Source organism: Syngnathus scovelli, chromosome 1, assembly GCF_024217435.2.
Source record: "Syngnathus scovelli strain Florida chromosome 1, RoL_Ssco_1.2, whole genome shotgun sequence".
NCBI classification, from domain to species: Eukaryota; Metazoa; Chordata; class Actinopteri; order Syngnathiformes; family Syngnathidae; genus Syngnathus; species Syngnathus scovelli.
In genome coordinates this window covers 29,124,206-29,143,982 of record NC_090847.1, presented here as the reverse complement: position 1 = coordinate 29,143,982, position 19,777 = coordinate 29,124,206, and the positions used below count along the sequence as shown (strand labels likewise).

General features: G+C 47.7%; 3 protein-coding genes and 1 long non-coding RNA gene across 5 annotated transcripts; 2 read left to right on the top strand and 2 right to left on the bottom strand.

Annotated features, from left to right (window-relative positions):
- Nucleotides 1-260: 260 nt before the first annotated feature.
- On the top strand, nt 261-4,923 carry zgc:101810 (uncharacterized protein LOC493612 homolog). Its single transcript, XM_049757108.2, has 9 exons — nt 261-425; nt 1,186-1,296; nt 1,368-1,526; nt 1,587-1,716; nt 1,928-2,064; nt 2,272-2,421; nt 2,503-2,648; nt 2,839-2,971; nt 3,100-4,923. Exons 1-9 carry the CDS (start codon nt 378-380, stop codon nt 3,268-3,270), a joined length of 1,185 nt encoding a protein of 394 aa, XP_049613065.1. The 5' UTR covers nt 261-377; the 3' UTR covers nt 3,271-4,923.
- dvl2 (dishevelled segment polarity protein 2) lies at nt 4,479-11,841 on the bottom strand. The gene is made up of 15 exons (XM_049757070.2): nt 11,346-11,841; nt 9,461-9,530; nt 8,715-8,875; nt 8,430-8,539; nt 8,232-8,361; nt 8,069-8,159; nt 7,908-7,977; nt 7,617-7,756; nt 7,462-7,538; nt 7,324-7,391; nt 7,107-7,241; nt 6,886-7,017; nt 6,292-6,468; nt 5,954-6,178; nt 4,479-5,882 (listed from the first exon to the last, which is right to left on the bottom strand). The coding sequence occupies exons 1-15, from the start codon at nt 11,504-11,506 to the stop codon at nt 5,329-5,331; spliced, it is 2,301 nt and encodes a 766-aa protein (XP_049613027.1). The 5' UTR covers nt 11,507-11,841; the 3' UTR covers nt 4,479-5,328.
- Nucleotides 11,842-12,967: 1,126 nt separating this feature from the next.
- Nucleotides 12,968-18,129, bottom strand: LOC125991443 (uncharacterized). Of its 2 annotated transcripts, XR_007489279.1 has the most exons (4): nt 16,556-18,129; nt 15,569-15,673; nt 15,227-15,387; nt 12,968-14,003 (listed from the first exon to the last, which is right to left on the bottom strand). It is a non-coding gene; the product is annotated as an uncharacterized lncRNA (long non-coding RNA). The 2 variants fall into 2 exon arrangements; XR_007489278.1 differs by lacking the exon at nt 16,556-18,129 and having other exon boundaries at nt 15,569-16,549.
- Nucleotides 13,097-15,329, top strand: LOC125991368 (uncharacterized). Its single transcript, XM_049759226.1, has 3 exons — nt 13,097-13,238; nt 13,326-13,402; nt 13,704-15,329. Exons 1-3 carry the CDS (start codon nt 13,219-13,221, stop codon nt 15,266-15,268), a joined length of 1,662 nt encoding a protein of 553 aa, XP_049615183.1. The 5' UTR covers nt 13,097-13,218; the 3' UTR covers nt 15,269-15,329.
- Nucleotides 18,130-19,777: the final 1,648 nt, after the last annotated feature.

Genomic DNA, 19,777 nt, shown 5'->3' with positions numbered 1-19,777 from the left:
TCGTTCTGTGAGTACAATTTGTTTGCGAAGCTACTGCCGTGGATGGATGGATGGATGGATGGATGGATGGATGGATGGATGGATGGATGGATGGATGGATGGATGGATGGATGGATGGATGGATGGATGGATGGATGGATGGATGGATGGATGGATGGATGGATGGATGGATGGATGGATGGATGGATGGATGGATGGATGGATGGATGGATGGAATCAGACTCAAAGGAACAAAAATGATGAGGGGGAGGCAGCAACGCTGGCGTCCCACCCAAGCCGGCCTCTAAAAGGGGCGGGCCTACTGGGCCAGGTAAGGTGAGGAGCCGAGGCTGCGCAGACCAGGTGGGCAGCACGTCGGAGCTGTTCGCGGCGCCGAGATGGACAGCGAGGGCCGGAAAGTGGTGGTCTGCGACAACGGGACCGGGGTAAGTCAAATGCGTCCAAAGCACTTGGAGTTCCTTTGTTGGAGCTCCTCTTTGGGCGTGGTGCGTTATTGCCAGCTGCAGGGACCAACGCAGAGGCTTGTCTGGACTCGCCGCTCTCCCAGGCCGCCGCCATACAAGGCGGTGAAGTTGTCATCTCAGCAGCTATTGGCTGAGAGACACCTCGGCCGCTCGTTTCATAGGAGGGGCTGTTATTTGATTTTGCTTGGAATGTGCTGCCATCCCTCTGGCAAAGGAAGGGACACGGCATGGCTGAATTTGGAATTTGATGGACCGACCACCTTTCACGCTCAGCTAAAATGCTCTGAAATGAACAAATCAAAACAAACAAATGGGATGCTGTGGGTTAGTAATGTGACCCGACCTTTTGGGTTAAAAAAAAAAAAAAAAAAAAATGTTGGGTGCATCCCTTTCGACCCAATTTGTGTGGTTTTTATGTAGCTAACATAAAAGTATAGCAATAATTGGTCCAAAAAAATAAGTTGATGTAATACATCTTGACTATGGGATAAGTTAGGCAAACTTTGAACATTGGGGAGGTGCAAAGTTTTACCCTTGGTTGCTGGTGCATTTAAAATAAACAACTAAATTAATTAAAACAATAACCACACACAGTAGAAAAAGATTAATTTTGCCAAACAAATAAAAGAAAAAAAAGAAAGAAAAAAAATCTCCCTGGCTGGAGCAAATGGTTGTGCTGCTGATTTGTGGGACTAACATGGCTGTGATGCCTCCTCTCCAGTTTGTCAAATGCGGCTTTGCGGGCTCCAACTTCCCTGATCACATCTTTCCCGCCTTGGTGGGTCGCCCAGTTATTCGATCTAGCACCAAAGTGGGCAACATTGAGATCAAGGTAAGGACGGCGGGGAAGGCGAGGCGTGGAAATCATAGCCGCCATTTCTCTCACCTCGTGTTGTCTCTCAGGACCTGATGGTGGGCGATGAGGCCAGCGAGTGCCGCTCCTTGCTGGAGGTGTCCTACCCCATGGAGAACGGCATGGTGCGCTGCTGGGACGACATGCTCCACTTGTGGGACCACACCTTCGGACCCGAGAGGCTGGACATCGAGCCGTCCCGCTGCAAGGTAGATGAGAGCCGGACGGTCATCACGACTCAGATGGCATAAGCTTCCCGTGGAACGCAGATCCTGCTGACGGAACCTCCCATGAACCCGACGAAGAACCGCGAGAAGATCGCCGAGGTTATGTTTGAGACGTACCAGTTCCACGCCATCTACGTGGCCATCCAGGCTGTGCTCACGCTGTACGCTCAAGGTACGCCGTCCACCGAGCACCTAGAACTCCAAAAATAAACAAACAAATAAATAACAAAGAGGAAAAAATATATTGAAAAAATAAAATAATATATACTTTTTTTTTTTTTCAAGAAATAACTAAATAACAAATAAATACAAATCTGTCACACCGGCAGGACTACTCCAAATCGGACTTGTGTGTTTGAAAATATTTCCACTTCCGCCAACAGGCCTGCTGACCGGTGTGGTTGTGGATTCCGGAGACGGCGTCACTCACATCTGTCCGGTGTACGAAGGCTTCTCCTTGCCGCATCTGACGCGCAGGCTGGACATTGCTGGGCGTGACATCACACGTTACCTCATCAAGGTGCAAAATGCAGGATTTCGCGTTCAGTCATCTCCAGCGTAAACTGGGCCAAGTAGAAATACTCCCTGTTGTCATTGCTTGTCTCTTAAACGTAGACCGTGTGAAACAAAATGTTTTACACCACCAATAAATAGGTGGCAGAATCAAAGAACTTTGCCTCACAGAGGAAGTGTGATGGTGACGCCATGACCCCATTTGTGACCTCAGCTGCTTCTGCTACGCGGCTACGCCTTCAACCATTCGGCCGACTTTGAGACGGTGCGCATGCTGAAGGAGAACCTGTGCTACGTGGGATACAACATCGAGCAGGAGCAGCGCCTCGCCACGGAAACCACCTACCTGGTGGAGTCCTACACGGTAGGCCGGACCTGGACCGACAGACGCTCTTTGAGGTTTGGCTGGTGACGTCCAAGCGAGCAATCAACGCGTCTGCTGCAGCTCCCCGACGGCCGGGAGGTGATGGTGGGGGGCGAGCGGTTCAGCGCCCCGGAAGCGCTCTTCCAGCCCCACCTGATCAACGTGGAGGGGGCGGGCGTTGCTGAGCTCCTTTTCAACACCATCCAGGCGGCTGACATCGATCTCAGGTGGAGCTCACGTCTGCCTTCGCCCATAACGACATCTTGAGACAAGCTACGGTTTGATGACGGACTTTGCGGTCCACTTTGGGCTTGTTGTGGTCGCAATCGGGCTTTGACTGACTTTTGCAAGGGAAGTCAAATGTTGCGTGAAGTCAAAGATGGGGGATTACCGCTTTTGATGTGTTGCCGTTTGCAGGGCAGACTTCTATAAACACATCGTCCTGTCTGGGGGGAGCACCATGTACCCCGGGCTCCCGTCCCGACTGGAGCGAGAGATCAAGCAGCTCTACTTGGAGAGGGTTCTGGATGGAGACACACACAAGTTGGCTGTAAGACCCCCACAAACATATGAATCCGGGCATTGCAATGCATTTGGGATTTCCTCACACACTACATTTTCACGTGAACCTGAAATGTTCTCAGTCGCACTCGAAGTCGTTTCACTTCATCTCCGCAGAAGTTCAAGATTCGCATCGAGGACCCACCGCGCCGCAAACACATGGTGTTCCTGGGCGGCGCCGTGCTGGCCAACATCATGAAGGACAAAGAATCCTTCTGGCTGACCAGGGCCGAGTACCAGGAGAGCGGCCTTGGCGTGCTGCAGAAATTGGGAGGCGGTGTCAGATAATGTCAACAATGACAGACAAGATGACTTATGAGTCTTTGGCTATTATTTTTCTATGTGGGTGACGTTATATCAATACTTAGTGAATAACAGGTGATCCAATTCGTAATGTAGTTAACGGAAAAACAAAAACAAGGATTTGCTCGCTAAACATCCCAAGTAAATTATAGTGGCCGTGCCAAGTTTATTGTTGTTTTTATTTACTCTGGTTAGATTGAAACAATGACATCTTCTGTTCCTATACCTTTAAAACAGTGCTTCTCAATTTTCTGTTATTTTTATTATCATGTTCCCTGAGTCCAACCCCCCCCCCCCCCCCCCCCGCACTATTTAAAGACTCGTTTAAAAGTGCCCTCTGGTGGCCGAAACGAACAATCGTGACTCATGCATCATTTCATTTGCTCAGCACTTCATTTTCATGGCATTCCAACGCATATCTAATCCAAACGAGATTTGTCAAACTTGCACGTGGATGAAAAAAAAAAAAAAAATCATATACAGAGATTGCTAATACTTCAATTTTGCCACAGTTTTGGCTTCGACCTCACTGAAAGAGTAAATGATGGTGGCCCACTGAAATAGACATCTTGCATCACGGCAAGATTATTTTATTTGCATTTTAATGCTTTTTTTTTTCATTTTTAAAAAAAGTCCTCGTCGTCGCTCTGTTTTTACTTTGTCATATCAAAACAAAACAAATCTCGGCAAATCACGTACCCGAGCGTCATCCGGTTCGTCCCCAGAAAGAACGCAAAGCGAACACTCCAAAAAAAGAGGAGACGACGTTGTGTTCCTTTCGACTTGTCCACGCTAGAAAATATCGAGAATCATTCCTTCGTCTCCACGCCATGAATACACTTTCTGGAAGACATGTTTAGCTTGCGCAGGCTAAGCTAAAATGACGAGTTGTGATTGGCTCATCCGCTGATTGCGAATGGTACGGTCCGGTCCGAGCCGCCATCTTGACTCGTGGCGGTTCCAACAATAAAACAACTCGGTTTGATGCCAGAATCGGCTATTTGATTAAAACCTGTTTTCATCACACCCCGAATATACATCAATATGTGAATACATATGCGAGACGTATGACCAGATCACATTAAGAGGGTTTTATACAGTAATCTAAGCAATTCCAAAACGTTCGCTCACACAGACATGCGACCAAGTTAGTGTTAAATAAAAAAACAAATAAAAATACAATCACAAAATAATAGTGCGTCAAAATCCATTTTTATTCTTTTGACACCAAAGGCGGCAGAATCAAGTCAATGAAAATGCAATCTGGTGCGTAACAATGAATTCATTTTGCACCTTGATATTTGGGTTATACATGATCTATATAGTCACTCGTAAAAAAGGAAAAAAATTGAAATGTGTAAATAATGTGAGTCAGTAACACAAAACAAGTGTGAGGCTTGTGGATCACAGTTAACATCTACAATGTGTATTTCTTTTTCTTTCTTATTTTAATTTTTTTTTAAACGTACCGCTTTCTGCAAGGTCTCCTTTTACCAACTTGTACCACAAAGCACCCTCTATACAGTACACTTCACAATTACACAATTAGTGACAATGGAAGGCCGTCGTCACAAAGCAAAAATTGACTACTTTTTCTTCTTTCACATTTGAGCTTGCCGTGTGCTGAATCATGGAAAACACACACACACACGTTCATCGTAAAACAACAGCGTACAAAAACAAATCTTTCGAAGAGTGACGTCGTGTACCTGGAGTGTGTTAAAACCAAGGGGCACTCAAAATGGTGACCCACCAGGATCTAATCCATTGTCTGTCCGGTACATGGTAGGTAACCTTGAGTGTTTGACATATGCGCGCACATTCTGGAATGTCACACAGGGGCCAAGCGGAAATGAGCAATGACCAGAAAAGGCGCGCAAAAGTCACCGACTATGTCCAACGCTCGGTTTGGTACGCTTTGAATCAGACGAGACGACTTGACACGTCAATTCCACATGGACCGTTTGAATATGTTAACCCTGTTCTCCCCAAATTTGGAACAAGCGCCCTTAAGCCGATAGGCCCTTGCGCGAAGCGTGCTGACTACATGACGTCCACAAAGAACTCGCTCGGGTTACCCATGGCCAGGTGGAAGGACTGGCGGGACGCAGTCAGCTCGGGGGGCACGGAGCCCAAGTCCCGGGTGGGCGGCGCGCCGGGAGGTCCGGCCGAACTCGATTGGAGGGACGGCGGCAACGCGGGGTGCATGGGGGCCGTGGGCAGCTGCGGCCCGTGAGGAAGGGTGTGGGCACCTGCCATGGCCGGGTGCTGGGGTACCATCATCACCATCATGGGGTTGTAAGGCATGATGCCCGGAGGATAGGGCGACATGTGGGGGGGTGGCTGAGGCATGCGGTGATGATGCGAGCGCTGGGAGGAGGCGTGGCTGTGCTCGCTGGGAGCGGCCGAGCCGTGGCCCCGCCTCAAGCTGCTCCGGGTGGAGTATTCCGATTCGCTGCCGCTGCCGGAGCGCGAGTCGCCGCCGCCGGCGTCGCAAGGAGACTTCTCCCCGCCGCCGCCCGTCGCGCTGCCGGGCGCTTTGCTGCCGCCGCGCCGTCGCTCGCCTTCGCTTCGTGTCGACCCGCTGCTTCGGCTCCCTGGTGACAGATTTACGTTGACCATACGTTCCCCCCTCAAACAATTAGTGAATAAACTCAAAAGCGCTGACCTTCACTGTGCTGGCTGCCGGTGCTTCCTGGAGTGTAGCTGTAGCTGGTGAGCTCGTGGTAGGGCGGCGGCTGGCTGGAGTAAGGGTGGCTGGCGTACGGCTGGTAGGGGAACGTGTGCATCATGGGCCACGGCGACGCTCCGGGGAGGGGCAGCGGGGCCAACGTGTCCTGGTCCGAGGCCCCGCTGGAACCGTCGTTGTCGTTCAGGGACAGGTTGGCCATATCTGTGTGCAAGAAGGACACCAAAAATGGACGGGGTTGTGAAGTCTTTTGTGACCTGAAATGTATTTGTAGTAGCGCGCTCCACAGTGGTCTGACGTTTGCGCACGCCGCTTACAATTCTCGCAGTCGCTTAAATCGCCGAAGACATAATAGCACTGTTCCGAGAAGGTGATCTTGTTGACCGTGTGACGGATGAAGCCGGCCTTCAGCAGATTGCTGGCATACTTCCTGGCTTCGCGGCGGTCCTGGAATCCCTCGATGTGGTGGAAGAGCCACTCGACCACGTCAGAGCCTGCGAGATGAGATTTGTACACGCGGGGAACCCTGAACAACAGCAGCACTTTCTGCTTTGAATCGCGTGGAGCAGGCGACTCACAAACAATGTTGTTACCGAATATTGCCTGGCGACACTGGTGGAGTGAAAAAAAATCAGGAGGGACGTACTTAAAAATAATAATAATAATTAAATACACGTCATTTAAAATGACAAAAAAAAAAAAAACTCCACGTGATTCAGCTGCAGGTGATTCCAATTTAACAGCTGTTTTCAGTCAAGACAAGCGCTCACACATTCATACCCCCCCCTACCTCCCCCCTCCCACAAATCACACGGTTTTAATTCCCGGAACATAATGCCTGCCCTGTGAAGTCATGTGAAATTTGGAGGTAAGCGGGCCGACGCTCTGTGCTCTCTCTCTCTCTCTCTTACCCAGGAAAGCGTTGGGGATGGTGATTTTGAGCCACATGCGATCCCGGACTTCCAGCCCGGACTCCGGCGAGGCCATGGCCTTGGCCACCGACGCCATGTCGGAGTGGAGCGACAAATTGAAGTCATCGAATCCTGGGGAGCCATTTCACGCGGCTTGAGGGGACGTGTGCAATGATTGATGGCCAAGTGGCCAGACATCAAACAGGGAATGAGAATCTCACGTTCGGTTTCTGTGACGGAGGAGGAGGAGGTGATCGTGCTGAGGGAGGTGCTGCCCGGGAAAGCCGGGTAGGCGCCCGTCATGGCCACCGAGTGGCTGACCCAAGCGGCGGGGTCAATCGGTCGGATGGGTTCATCTGCGTGACAAGATTATAAAAGCGCTCAAAACGGCAGCCATTTTTTTTCTAAACTCCTACCTTGTGTTCTGGGGCTACTTACTACGCGGCAGAGTGAAGTAACCTTGGGGAGACGGGTCCCAGCACTTGGCCACGGTGAGGATGATGGGCCTGGCAAACGCATCAGCGGTATTCATCGGCGAGCTCGCGGACGCGCCGAGCGAGTCGTCGGCTCACTCACCCCGGCTTGTGCACGATCTCCCTCAGCACCCGCACGGCGTCGTCGTTGCTCATATTCTCAAAGTTGATGTCGTTGACCTTGCGGAGGAAAAACAGATCAACGACCGACCGTCTTTCACCGTGGCAGCGCCGAGAGAGACGATGACGTGGAGTCACCTGCAAGAGCATGTCGCCGGGTTCGATGCGTCCGTCAGCGGCCACGGCTCCGCCCTTCATGATGGAGCCGATGTAGATACCGCCGTCGCCCCTTTCGTTGCTTTGGCCCACAATGCTGATGCCCAGGAAGTTGTACTTCTCTACGTGGCGGAAAAGCCCCAAAACAGAAATGCTGGTTTTGCTCATTCATTTATTCTTAAGAAAAAAGGCTTGAGGTGTGAAACATGCAAGACAATCAGAACTCACGACGGGACGCAATCAAAAGCACAGAAGAAGCTAAGATGCGCTTACCCATGTTCAAGGTGACCGTGATGATGTTCAAGGACATTGTGGAATCTGTCACACTGCTGAAGGAGGAAGCCTGGAACAGGAAATGGTTCTTTTTAACTCCACAGCAGTGTGTGTGAAATGAAAAGAATGGCAAGATTGAATCCAGCGCAGCTCTGTAGTACCCTTTCCAAGCGAGGGGGGCGCTGTTTCCTGCGTCGCCGATGTCGTTTCAAGAGTCTGGAGGCGGTGCTTTGTTCGGTGGCGCTGCTGAACCTAACCAAAGACACGTCCGATGTGGAGCAGAGAAAACCTGACTCGGCTCGCGTTTGGAGCCGCTGGCCTCACCTGCTCATGGTGTCGTCGTCCTCGGAGTCGCAGAAGCTGGTGGTCTCCAACTCGCTGCTCATCATGGTGCTGGAGCTCTCGTAGCCCGCTAAGTGGCGCTCCAGGCGACTCTGGCCGTTCACCCGAGGTCCTGAAAAGCGCAGATGCCGGGGTTTAGATTTGCCGCCGTTTCCTGATGATATGGCGAGAAGAGCTCACCGTGTTGCTCGGCGCTCTCCCGGTGCCGAGGTCGCTCTCTCCTGAAGGAAACCACGGACTCGGTTTCCGTCTGCTCGTCAAGCGTCTCCACGCTGCCCGTCGCGTTGGGACTGCGGGAGACGCAGGATTAAAGCGGGACCAGATCCCGTGATGCAAACGCACGTGGCTTGCCGGCTTCTCATTTTCACCGAACGAGAAATTCACCGTTGGGTCAACGCCGGTTTTACAGAAGAACGTGCTATGGCACATCCGGTGACCTTATCAAAGAAGTTCTTGCTCGCTTACTGGAAGGATGGCGGTCTGGAGTCCCCGATGCCCCCGGTCCTCTCGGCGGGCGGGGGCGGGAGCGGTGGCGGAGGGGGTGACGGCTGGGCGGGCGTCTCCACGGCGGGAAGCGCCGCCGGTGCAGCCGCGGGCTCTGTCGCCGGAGCGTCCGACGACACCAGCTGATGTCCAGAATTGATGCAAAAAAATAAATAAATTAGCCAGAGAAGTTGGGGAAAGAGAGAGCGATGACGGGAAATGTCGAAACATAAGGGAGGGGGGGGGCTCAAGAGGTAATATGTCAATTATTTTGACCCCGCCCCCTCCAACAAACGTGCGCATGCAAATGGCGGAGGTCTTTCGGGATGCCTCCACCCTTCTTAGCGTGCGTCTCACATATCGCTCCCGCGGGTCTATCGGCTTTAAAGCGCTCGCTTCATTCTTATGGACTTAACAGATGCCCGAGCCTCCAAAACCTGTTGGACCGGGCCAAGTCGGCTCCCGGCGCCAAAAGGTTACATTCAAACCTCCCCGAGCTGTCTCCATCGTCGACCGAGACCCACCGGGGACAGTTTTGAGCAAAGAATTGGCTGCTATCAGAGAAGAGAAATTTTAGCTTCGAAAGAAAGAGTAAATGCTAGTCAGTAAGAATGAGCAGAAAGTAAAAGTCAACATCTAAAGACATCTATCGCTCTTTTTTGTTGGTTGTCACGCAAGATTTGAGAGGTGAAAAGAAAATGGCGTGCTTGTGCAAAGTGAGTACTCACCCAGGACACCACACGACCATTAAAGCACGGCAACTTGGCGCCATCGTCCGAAATCTCTTCCTTCACCACCCTGAAACAAACAAACAAATCATTCAAAAGTGGAGCAGGACCGAAAAACAACGGCAAGAAAAAAAAAAGCTCCAACACGCAGCAGTAAAGAACATCAGACAAGCTCGGGGGGGGCACTCATTGGAGTGCTTAAGAGGAAGATGGGCTGGGCCGGACCCACGCACACGCGCACACACACGCACACACAGCCACACACACGGGCTCCCCTGGTTTTAAGCAGCTGCTCGGCGCTGCTTTTGTAGGCCGGCACAGAGGAAGCCTCAATCTTTTTTTTCCTGCTATGTTGCTATTGAACATTGAAAACCATATGTTATGTTTTACGTACGTGGGATTTAGGTGAGCATGACAAAGAGTTGGTGTTTTTTTCCATTCCTTGATCGCCATCAGAGGTGTGACTCAAATTTTTATTAAAAAAAGAAATCTATTTTTTTAAAATCTTTATTAAAATATCAAGCAGTGCAGCATTTCAAGCGAGCGAAAGAATGAATTGAAGAGGAATGCGCCATGGCACCAGAGAAAAATAGACAAAAATCCTGAATGATGTCGACACCCAGTCAATGGTGCCTGTCTGGAACCAGTTTCCTCAGCGCTGGTCCTAGCCCGGTGCCTCCCACCCAAACGAAGGGGAAAGAAGGAAGGAAGGAATCAAAGACAGACAGACAGACTGACAAAGAAAGAAAGAAAGAAAGAAAGAAAGAAAGAAAGAAAGAAAGAAAGAAAGAAAGAAAGAAAGAAAGACTCCACCGGCTCGGGTCTGGCCGACTCAGAAGCCGCATTTGAAAAGAGTGTTGGAAATATGCAAATGAGGGCACCCATTTGTAGAGGAAGGAATTTTCAAGTACAAAAGAAAAAAAAAATATCCCTGATTTTGATTGATACCAAAATCACAATTAATAAAAATGATGAGTCATGGGTTCTAAAAATTACTATTGCAGCTTGAAAACAACAAACATACACTCAATTAGGAACCAGTAAAATTTGAAACAATGTCATATGTATTCTTTATCCTCTGCGAAGAATGGGCATTTCTCGTAGTGTCTCCTCAAGTTATAATTATTTGTAAACATTTGAACTTTGATAAATTTAGTCTATTCACTTTACAAAAAGGCTGTTACATCAGTTTCTTTTTTTGTATGTATATATATATATATATATATATATAAAACATACGTTAAGTCCAAGATTTGCCCATAATCCACATTTGTCAAATCCATGTTTGTGTTTGTCCTTGACAACATAAATATCAAGTATTAATGGTAATAAGATTATTTTTCCCTAATTATTCCTCCATAAAATTATGAAGTGCGCTGTTTGTGTACACTGCAAACTATTTGAACAGTGAGCTAACGGCATTTCCCCCCCTCACCGTGTGTGGGCTCTCTCACACTTTTAAAAAATCGGTTAAGTTAGTCAATGCTTCATAATATGCATACGCGTCCTCCACTTGGGCTCTCCTAAAAGCACACAACCAGCACATTCCTCTGCAGCAGGATTAGCAGCCGGGCCGGCACAAAAAGATGAATTGACCAGATTGTTGCTTGCTTCTATCTGGAGGAGAATGGAGGAGGGGGGAGGAAGTCCTGGGAAAGAAAGGGTGGCTGGCGGCCAAAAGTTTTCAAGAACGGGGGACGAAAAACAGCATCTTACCATGATGGACTTAATGAGATGGGGGGGGGGGGGGGGGAGTTTAGTGCAAAGAAAAGCAGTAAGGACAGGTAATGCCCCCCCCCCCCATCCATTGTAATGATCTTGTTTGCTGAGGTCACTTATTCAAACACTTTTTTTTTTTTTGTAAGCGCGCTGCAAGTGAACTCACCCAAAGTCCTGGTCCATAGATTTGAAGAAGAACTTATAGTTGGGCTTGTTCAGAACTTGCTTAAAATCCAGCAAGGTGATACTTTCGGCGCCGATAGGTATCTTCACTAAGTACGGAGTCTCCTCTTCATCAATGTGATAGATGATTTTAGTTTCCGCCATGACTTTTTTTTTTTTTTGGGTTTGTGGTCCTTGAGTAAGGCGTCCAGTCGAAACACAAGAGTTGTGGCAGTTAGCCTTTAGCAAGCTAGCTGGCTAACCAGACGGCAGAGGTGAAACGATGGTGGCGGCTGCTGAGATTTTTTTTTCTTCGTTTACTCGAAGCCCACCTTGTCCCGTCGCCGTTTCGCCCCAAACAAATGTCTACACTCACATTTTACCGACTATAGCGAAGGAAGTGGTACTTTAAGCGGAGCGAACACGGAGTAACTTTCCCCCTCAACAAAAACACACGGGGAAGGGAAGGGGAGGGGGAGCGGAGGGAGCTCCAAAAAGTTTTCACCACTTTTTTTTTTTTTTTAATTTGCGCGAGCCAACGCGGCGTGTGACGCCATCACGTAAGTCCCGTTTTCCTTACGTAGCCTCCCAGCCACGCCCTTCAGCCCCCCCCCCCCCAAATTATAATAACTTTCAATTTTTGTCAACGGTGGAGCTTGATTAAAGTGCTATTAATCAATTGTAACCTCCCTAAATACAATTCGAATCCCTTCCTTACTTCCTTAATTCCTTCCTGCCTTCCATACTTGGTTCTTTCCTACGTTCCTTCCATGTATTCTTCCTTCCACAGCTTCCTACAAAAACCGGATTTAAAAAGGACCATACTTTTGGCCCTTGTTCTATAAAACAGAACCAAAGTAAAGTAAAATTACTCTGTCACTCATGCAACAATTAAAAAAGATAATGTATAAGATAAAGAATAAGATAAAAAAAGATGACTAGATGACAAATATGACTTTCCTAGTCATATTTGTAAAAAATAATTAAGAAAAATCATTCACTCTATCATGAATCCATTTAAAGAATAAATAATTAAAACTATAAATACATTTATAAAATAGGTTCAGTATAATAAAACTAAACTAAAATAAAACGTATTAAACTATCATGTAAAGGAACAAACCTTTATAAAACATCCATAAGAAATGTAAAAAATATACAAAAATCAAACCACCATAAAAACGACTCACTCTGCCATGCAAATAATTATAGAAAAAAACAAATACGCGAGCAGTCATCCTTTTAACAACTGCACAAGCAATTTCACTCTCCTCCTTTGGCCGGTGTTGCACACGTGACGCACTGTTGTCATGACAACAGCAATGCCCGATAGTACGACTATCACGTGCTGATTTTTTATTTTTGGGGTTTATAGAAAGATTTATGTATAGATGCACCATATCATAAATAGAGCCACCTAGTTTTCTCTTGGCTAATTGTTTCAAGATTTCTGTTTTTTAAAAAAAAACATCCAAAATGGCTATGTAAAACCAAAATGGCCGCATTCCCGTTGACCTCCGGGCTTCCGTTCTTTTATGACATCCGACAAATAACATGTTGATTAGAGAAACCGGTGTCTCTAACTTTAGTAGAGCACCAGTGGTCATGATTTGAACACGCTTCAACTTGATACAATTCATTTTTATTTTTATTTTACATAATGGCCGGACTTTCAAAAACATAGATAATTCAGTCGGGCGGCAAATGTCCTATTTTTCTTCATGCTCTGTTTTTTCTGGTTTGCATGAGTTTGAGGAAGTGGAGCAGGTGAAAGGCATTGCCTCCAATCAGACGCCCAAGCAGTGGCCCTGACAGCCCAACAAAAGTAAATAAAAATACCACAACTGGAGCCTTTGTGACCACTGCAAAAGTTGTTCATGATGCCCCTGGTCACGAGGTAAAGATGTCGCTTGCATTTTGCACATTGATCCTGTTTTGTTGCACCACACGCTTGTGCTTGTTGTTTTTGCGTTGCCATCCGCAGGCTCCTCTTCGTCTTTGTGCCGGTCTGTGCGGCTGTCGCTGAGCTGTCATTGAGCCCGCGTTCGCGTTCTGCACAAGGTGAGCCCCCCCCCCAAACCACAAACCTGCTGGCTCCATGTTAGAAATAAAAAAAATAATAAAAAATTAAATTGTGAAATTTAGAGCGCGTGCTTCATGAATATTTTGTGCTATTTTAATTTTTTTCCAAACAATATTTTTTTTCTTCTATTTAAAAAAACAACAACATCTTTCACACAAAAACAGACTTTATGTCTTAACCATACATGTTTGAGCAGGGGTGTGTAGACTTTTCATACTTTTGGTGCATTGGTTTACTATTGTTGAAAATAATCACACTGGTCTTTCTTCTCACCCGCAGCCAGTTCCGTCAGCGTCCTCCGTGCTGGTGTTGCGAAGACGTATTCTCAATCGAGCCAGCCGCACAACGCAAACAATGTTTTTCATTCCCGTCATAGAGGCCGAGATTACAAACCGTTCCAATCGGAGATAACGGGACCGAGCGACAGGCTTTTCGTCCGGCAAGGCGAAAACCTCTACCGATACCCGGTGGTGGTTCTGAAATCGGCACCTGGTCATCCCTTACATCCGAGATCCAGGAACCGCAAAGAAGACCTGAGAAGAGGTGAAGAGGTACCCAGTGGGGACGCTCCTAAAATATCTGCAAGAAGAGGAGATCAATCAGAAGGTCAATCGGTGTGGCAAAGGTTGTCGCAGCCGGCACGATATCTGACCGCGAGCCGCAAGGAGCCCACCGAAGCGAACGTGCCGAAAATGTCCGACGGGATTAGACCCGGCAGGTTTCCGCTGAGACCCGTGACCGCCTCAGTGGAGAAAAACCCGCACTCCTCTGTTTTCAAACACAGCAACTGGCGGGAAAAATCGAAGAAGGAAGAGTCGTTGGCCTTCAAGCCGTCTTTTGTCAGTCGAGAAGATTTCGGGAAGCCTTTGCGTTCCCCTGCCAAATTTGAGATGGACAAAAGTATTCCATTGTACAGCTGGACGATGTCCGCCAAAGAGGACGCGGGCCAGAACGCCCCGCGGCGGTATCGAGTCCCCTCGAGAGTCTATTTACCTGGACGCTTTGCAGCTCAAAGCCACAAGGATGCGCTTTTGCCAAGCGGCTCGGCGGCCATGACAACCAGGAAACCTCTGTTGTCCTTCAAACAGTTAGTGACGGGACGCTCCCGTTGGCCGGCCTCCATGGTCTCTGCGACCAATACGGGAAGAAGCTTCAAAGCGGTCAATATTTACCCCTCGCTCTTGTCCAAATACACTTTCAACCGGAGAAGAGTTGAGCCAACAGCCGCTCCGTCGGCGACTGGATTTCCATATCCCCAAAACCTGGATGGCGGGCAGCCATCAAATCAGGTCAAGGGTCAAGCCAGACCATCTGAGAAATCTGCCGCTCAGCAGATTTTTCAAGGTCTAAACCAGAACGATACAAGCCCGGTTGCAAAATGGCCTCTACGGTACAGAAACCAACAAAACCAAACGGCGGGCGGCGGCGGCGGCGTCCCGAAAGGCACCGAGCGGAGGCTGGCCGAGGGCAAGTCGAGGCTCTTCGGCACGTCTACCAGCAGCACGGCGAGAGGTAGACGCGTGAACACGGCCCATCACGCTGGGCCCAAGCGTGTCGTTGCAAACTGGCCCATCGTCAGGCTGCCCAAAGGCGACGCCATCACCACTCTGACGCCGACGGCCGCTCCCACAGAACTTGGGTTCTCCAGTAGTGAGGTACCGGTGCCCACCGGTGACGACAAAAGCCGTACGACGACTCTTAATGGTGAGAACGTCAAAACGGACCGTGAAGCAAACGGAAGCGACGTGTTTGACGACGGGACCAACGAGACGCTGCAGGAAGATTTGTTGGAATTAAATTACCTCCGAATTGCTACAGGAAACATCTCCTTCAAGTCCATTTGAGGTTCGGTTCTGGAAGGCTTGGATGTTTTGTTATTAAATAAAAGAAATTGAAAATCCTGAACGATTATCCTGTGATGTGTGTTGACATGGTCCAGGAATAGATTGAAACCATCTGTACACTGTAAGAAAAATCTAAATCAAATAAGTCAAATATATCCTCAAAGAACAGGTCAATTTAATAGCAGATGGCGAGCCGTCAAAATCGCCCAATTTTAAAAAAAAAATTGTTTTTTACGTCACGGAAGTCCAAAAGACGGCGCTGAAACGTTCAAAGCAATCCTAATTGAATCGTTCACGTACATTTAATTTGAGAACTGTCAGGTACTCCCTCCTGTTGCTCTTGACCTCATTCCCAGCGACGGAGTGTGCTGACACCGATTTTCCGTCTCCTCGTCTGCGAGCATGCTGGTGGTAGAAAAAAAACAAATAAAAAAAACAAGATGGAAAAAATGATCTGGCCGCTCGTACAACTTTTTTTTTCTCTTGTCGTGCCAGAATACATAAACCAGAGCAACCAGTAGTCACTGCTCACACATGAAAGCGACTATTTTGGGTTTGCATTGACAACAAGGTCAGACGATTGATTCACACTTAACCGCAAAGGAGGGCCCCGCTTAAACGTTCTGGAAAGTTGGACTGTTGGAGCCACTAGTGCACCGTCGAGGCACACGTGTCCACTAGAGGGCAGTAGTCCGCCGTCATAAATCCAGATTGAAACGGTCGTCATGTTTTTAAAGGAGACAGTTTGTATTCATGTACGAGGATGTCGCCAGTTTAAAACGTGGTCTTGTTTGTGACGACCAAACTTAATCAAGGATGAAAAAAAGAAGAAAAAAGTTAATGTAGTGGTTCTCAAACTGGGGTGTGAGCGGGTTTTTGGGATCTGCATCATTTTTGAAGAAATCCCACATATGAGGCCAGCATGTAAAATAAAAAATAAAAAACATAAGCTAAGTTACTCTTTCCTAACATTGGTTATCACATAAAACCCTTACAACATTTAGTGGAAATGGAAAACAATAATGTCTTTCAAATTTAGTAATAGTGAAAACACTTGAGGCAGAGTTAACGGTTTATTAACGTTTGCTAACCCGCGAGCTAACTAGCAAACTAGCTGGAAAACAACAAAGTAGCAAGCGATTGAGCTCCCTCCACGTTAGCGCCTCGTACTTTACTTTGAAGTAAAGTCTAACAAATAAACGATTCCCTTTGAGTACAGCCATGGAGGGTCATCGGGTCCACGCTAAACTGAGATGGGAGCCCCTTGACAAGGTCCTCCCACATCACCTGATTTGGGCCTTCACCCTTTTCCCAGGCTGCTCGCTCCACCTAAATCCCAACACTTGTCGTGAGTTGCCAGCTCCTTCATGAAGGGGCCGAGACTGTGAGGGGACCTGCCAGTCAAACACATTGTAGCCTACGCTGGATTAACGGCGCCCCCCCCGAGCCCCCTCCACCACCCCGTGTGGCGTGGAAAGCCGAGAGCTCCACTTTCCCAGAGAGCTCAACTATTTTAATGTTTGCGCTGGGACATCTCGCGCTTTCTTTTCATGTGTGTCAACTACTTCCTGCATGTATTTGGCCGCGTGGTGTCTTCTTGCAACCCCGCCCCCCCTTTTTTTCCCCCTTGCCCCCCCCCCCCCAAGTGAGGGGGAATTCTCTAGCATGTGTGGAAGCTTTTCAGGGAGTTTTCCATCAAAATAACACCCTCTCCCAGCTCTTTCCTTCAACTCACTTTCTTCGTGTGGCATTTGATGACTGCTAATTTTGCACACAGTTTACAATAAAGGCAAAGCCATAAGGATAACAACTCCAACGACGTGTGTGTGGGTGTGTGGGGGGGGCTGTGTGTGTGAAAGGAACATGGAGAAAGGCCTTTTGTTTTGCTAAGTGAAAAAAGGGGGATGGCAGTGGGTGACGAGTGAGGACATACTGTAAGAAATCATGGTTGCTTTGTGGCAAGGGAGGAGGGAAAATGATTTGAGGTTTTTGCCCAACACCAAGCCAACCAACGCTGTTTGGGCCACACACAAAATAAACAAACGTTATCTTGCTAAAACACATTCAGCAGTTGCTTCAAGTTACTGGAAAAGACAGCCAACTTACGAAACAAATTACAAAGAGAGAATTCATCCAAAATGGCCGCCTTCCTGTTCGATCTTTGATGCTTTTTTTGTGCGCCCTGACGCGAGAGACAAATTTTGTGTTGGCTAGTGAAATAAGTGTTGTGTGTTTGTTTTGATTGAATTTTTTTTCTGTCTCCAATGACTGCTTTGAAGCCAAATGACCTTTGTGCCTTCCGTTTCAATTTTAGGTTTAGACGCTTGAGGCTTTTTTGTGGGTCCCGTCACTATAGACAGATCCACCAAACTTCTTGTCTAATGGGGAAACTACTGCTAGGTGCTATTTTGTTTTCCATGGACTTGTCCCCCCCCCCGAAAATATTGAACTGCCTTAAACCCAAATCACCAACTTCCTGTTCAATTTCAAGCAGGGGTCCTGGCAACGTTTTTGTGCGTCTTATCATGATGGACACGGCCATGAAATTCCCTCATTTACTCTGGGAACAAAAAAGCTATTTCCTCACGCTTACACTCAGTCCGTTTCCCGTCCTCGGCACGGCGCAGGAAGTCATAAAGTCAGAAAGACTTCCTGTAACGTCGCCGCCGCGGAGCGAGCCCGGCCGACCGCTCACGGGGTTGGAGCTGGCTGACGTAACAAGCCATAAAAGGCACAGGTCCCAAAATCGGTTGAATTATGTAACCCGAAAATGAAGCAACGTGTCATTCACCCCGGAAAATGCTCAAAAGGTTGAAGCAGCCAAGTTTGTATGAATGTGCTGATTAATAATGACACAAAGTACGCACCTAATTCCACCTGTAGGTCATTTGAACTCTGTGGCCTTGCGTCCCGAGGCTTCACGTCCAACAGGTCCACCTCATCTCCCGAGGCGGGACGTGCACGTCGCCACGACAACAGCGGGGCAGCTGTGACATTCGCCGTGCCGCCGCTTTCTCTCCATCCTGACATCACCGCGATTGTGGAATCCGGCTAACATTTAACTTTACAACAAGGAGAGAGGGGGAGGGCGTCAAGGTTGATTTTTTTTCCTATAAGAAGCATAATTAGAAAAGAACTATATATATATATATAATATTAACAACATGATAAAAATAATAAACACAACAATTAATCAATAACTATATAGATATCATACATATATTTAATAATTAATATATAATAATATCTACAGCTATAATAAAATAATAATCATAAAAAAACACAATAATTGATTTCTTTTTTGAGAACATGAAACACTAGTTGTCCTTTGAAAAGCAACATCAATAGTTGGTCTTCATTTTCAGAGAGCTCAGCAGTATCGATAGTTGGACAACAAAGCGGTGTAACATTCAAGTCTGCTCTTTTTTTTTTTTCCAGATCATCTGCAGGTGCAAGCAGAGTTCTCATTTCTATTCATGTCTACACAATCACTCGCTTTTCAGGTCATCTTCCTGCGCCCGCCATCTGTAGATAAGCCAGTGACAGGCAGCTCATTGAACATTTGCCGAGTGAGAAGCAAACATCAGAACTCCAGTGCTCAGCATCGTATCTATAGTTGCACATGGACGAGCAAGTATCTCTTTTCTAGAGTACTTATCGAGTTGAGAAAAGTGGGAGGTCACCAACCTTTAGCCCAACTCTGTCGGAAGTCCGTCAGCAGGCCCTGGACGGCTACCAATGTGTTCCATGGAGGCGTCGTCTTGCTCAAACCTGCTTGAGAGTCTTCACGGATGGAAACGCAGAAGCGAGGAGGACTTGACGTTTGTTTGCACTTCCCTCCAAATTGGAACGCTAATTGTGCCTCGGACGCCTCCCGAGAAGCAACTGCTCAGTTTCACAAAACAAAAGACACCACGAGTCCATCTGTTGGTTGGATTTTTTTTTTTTTTTTTTTTTTGGTCAAGCGTCTGTTGTTTGTTTTGTTTCTCAAGCAACAAAACGATGGCAACGCTCACACGTTTTTTTTTTTCCCCCTCCATTCACTTCCCTCACACATAGAAGAGACCATTTTGGCTTTTCAAAGTGACGTGGATTTGAAGGAACATGGAGTGGGCAGGATTGTCCAGGGCAGTTGGAACAATTCTCGGCGCGTTCCGAATCGAATGCTTGCTCGGACGCCTACTTTGAACGCTTGAGAAATGTTCATCGTCAACAGCCCCCACTCATTTTTTAAAATGGATAGCGGAGGCTCAGCTCCTCTGTCGGACTCTCGCGACAGCAGCTTGTGCTCAGATATCGGTTGTTTCAAAGAACAACACGGCTAGTGCCAATTGTTAGCCAGCAAGTGTTTGTGGTTAGCATTAGCAGCAAAATGGATGCAACACTTTTTTGTGTAATCTTCGCGACATAGCCAGATATCGGTTGCTTAAAAGAACAACACGGTTAGCGCTGATCGTGAGCCAGCAAGTGTTTCCCATTGTTTGTGGTTAGCATTACGTTAGCAGCAAA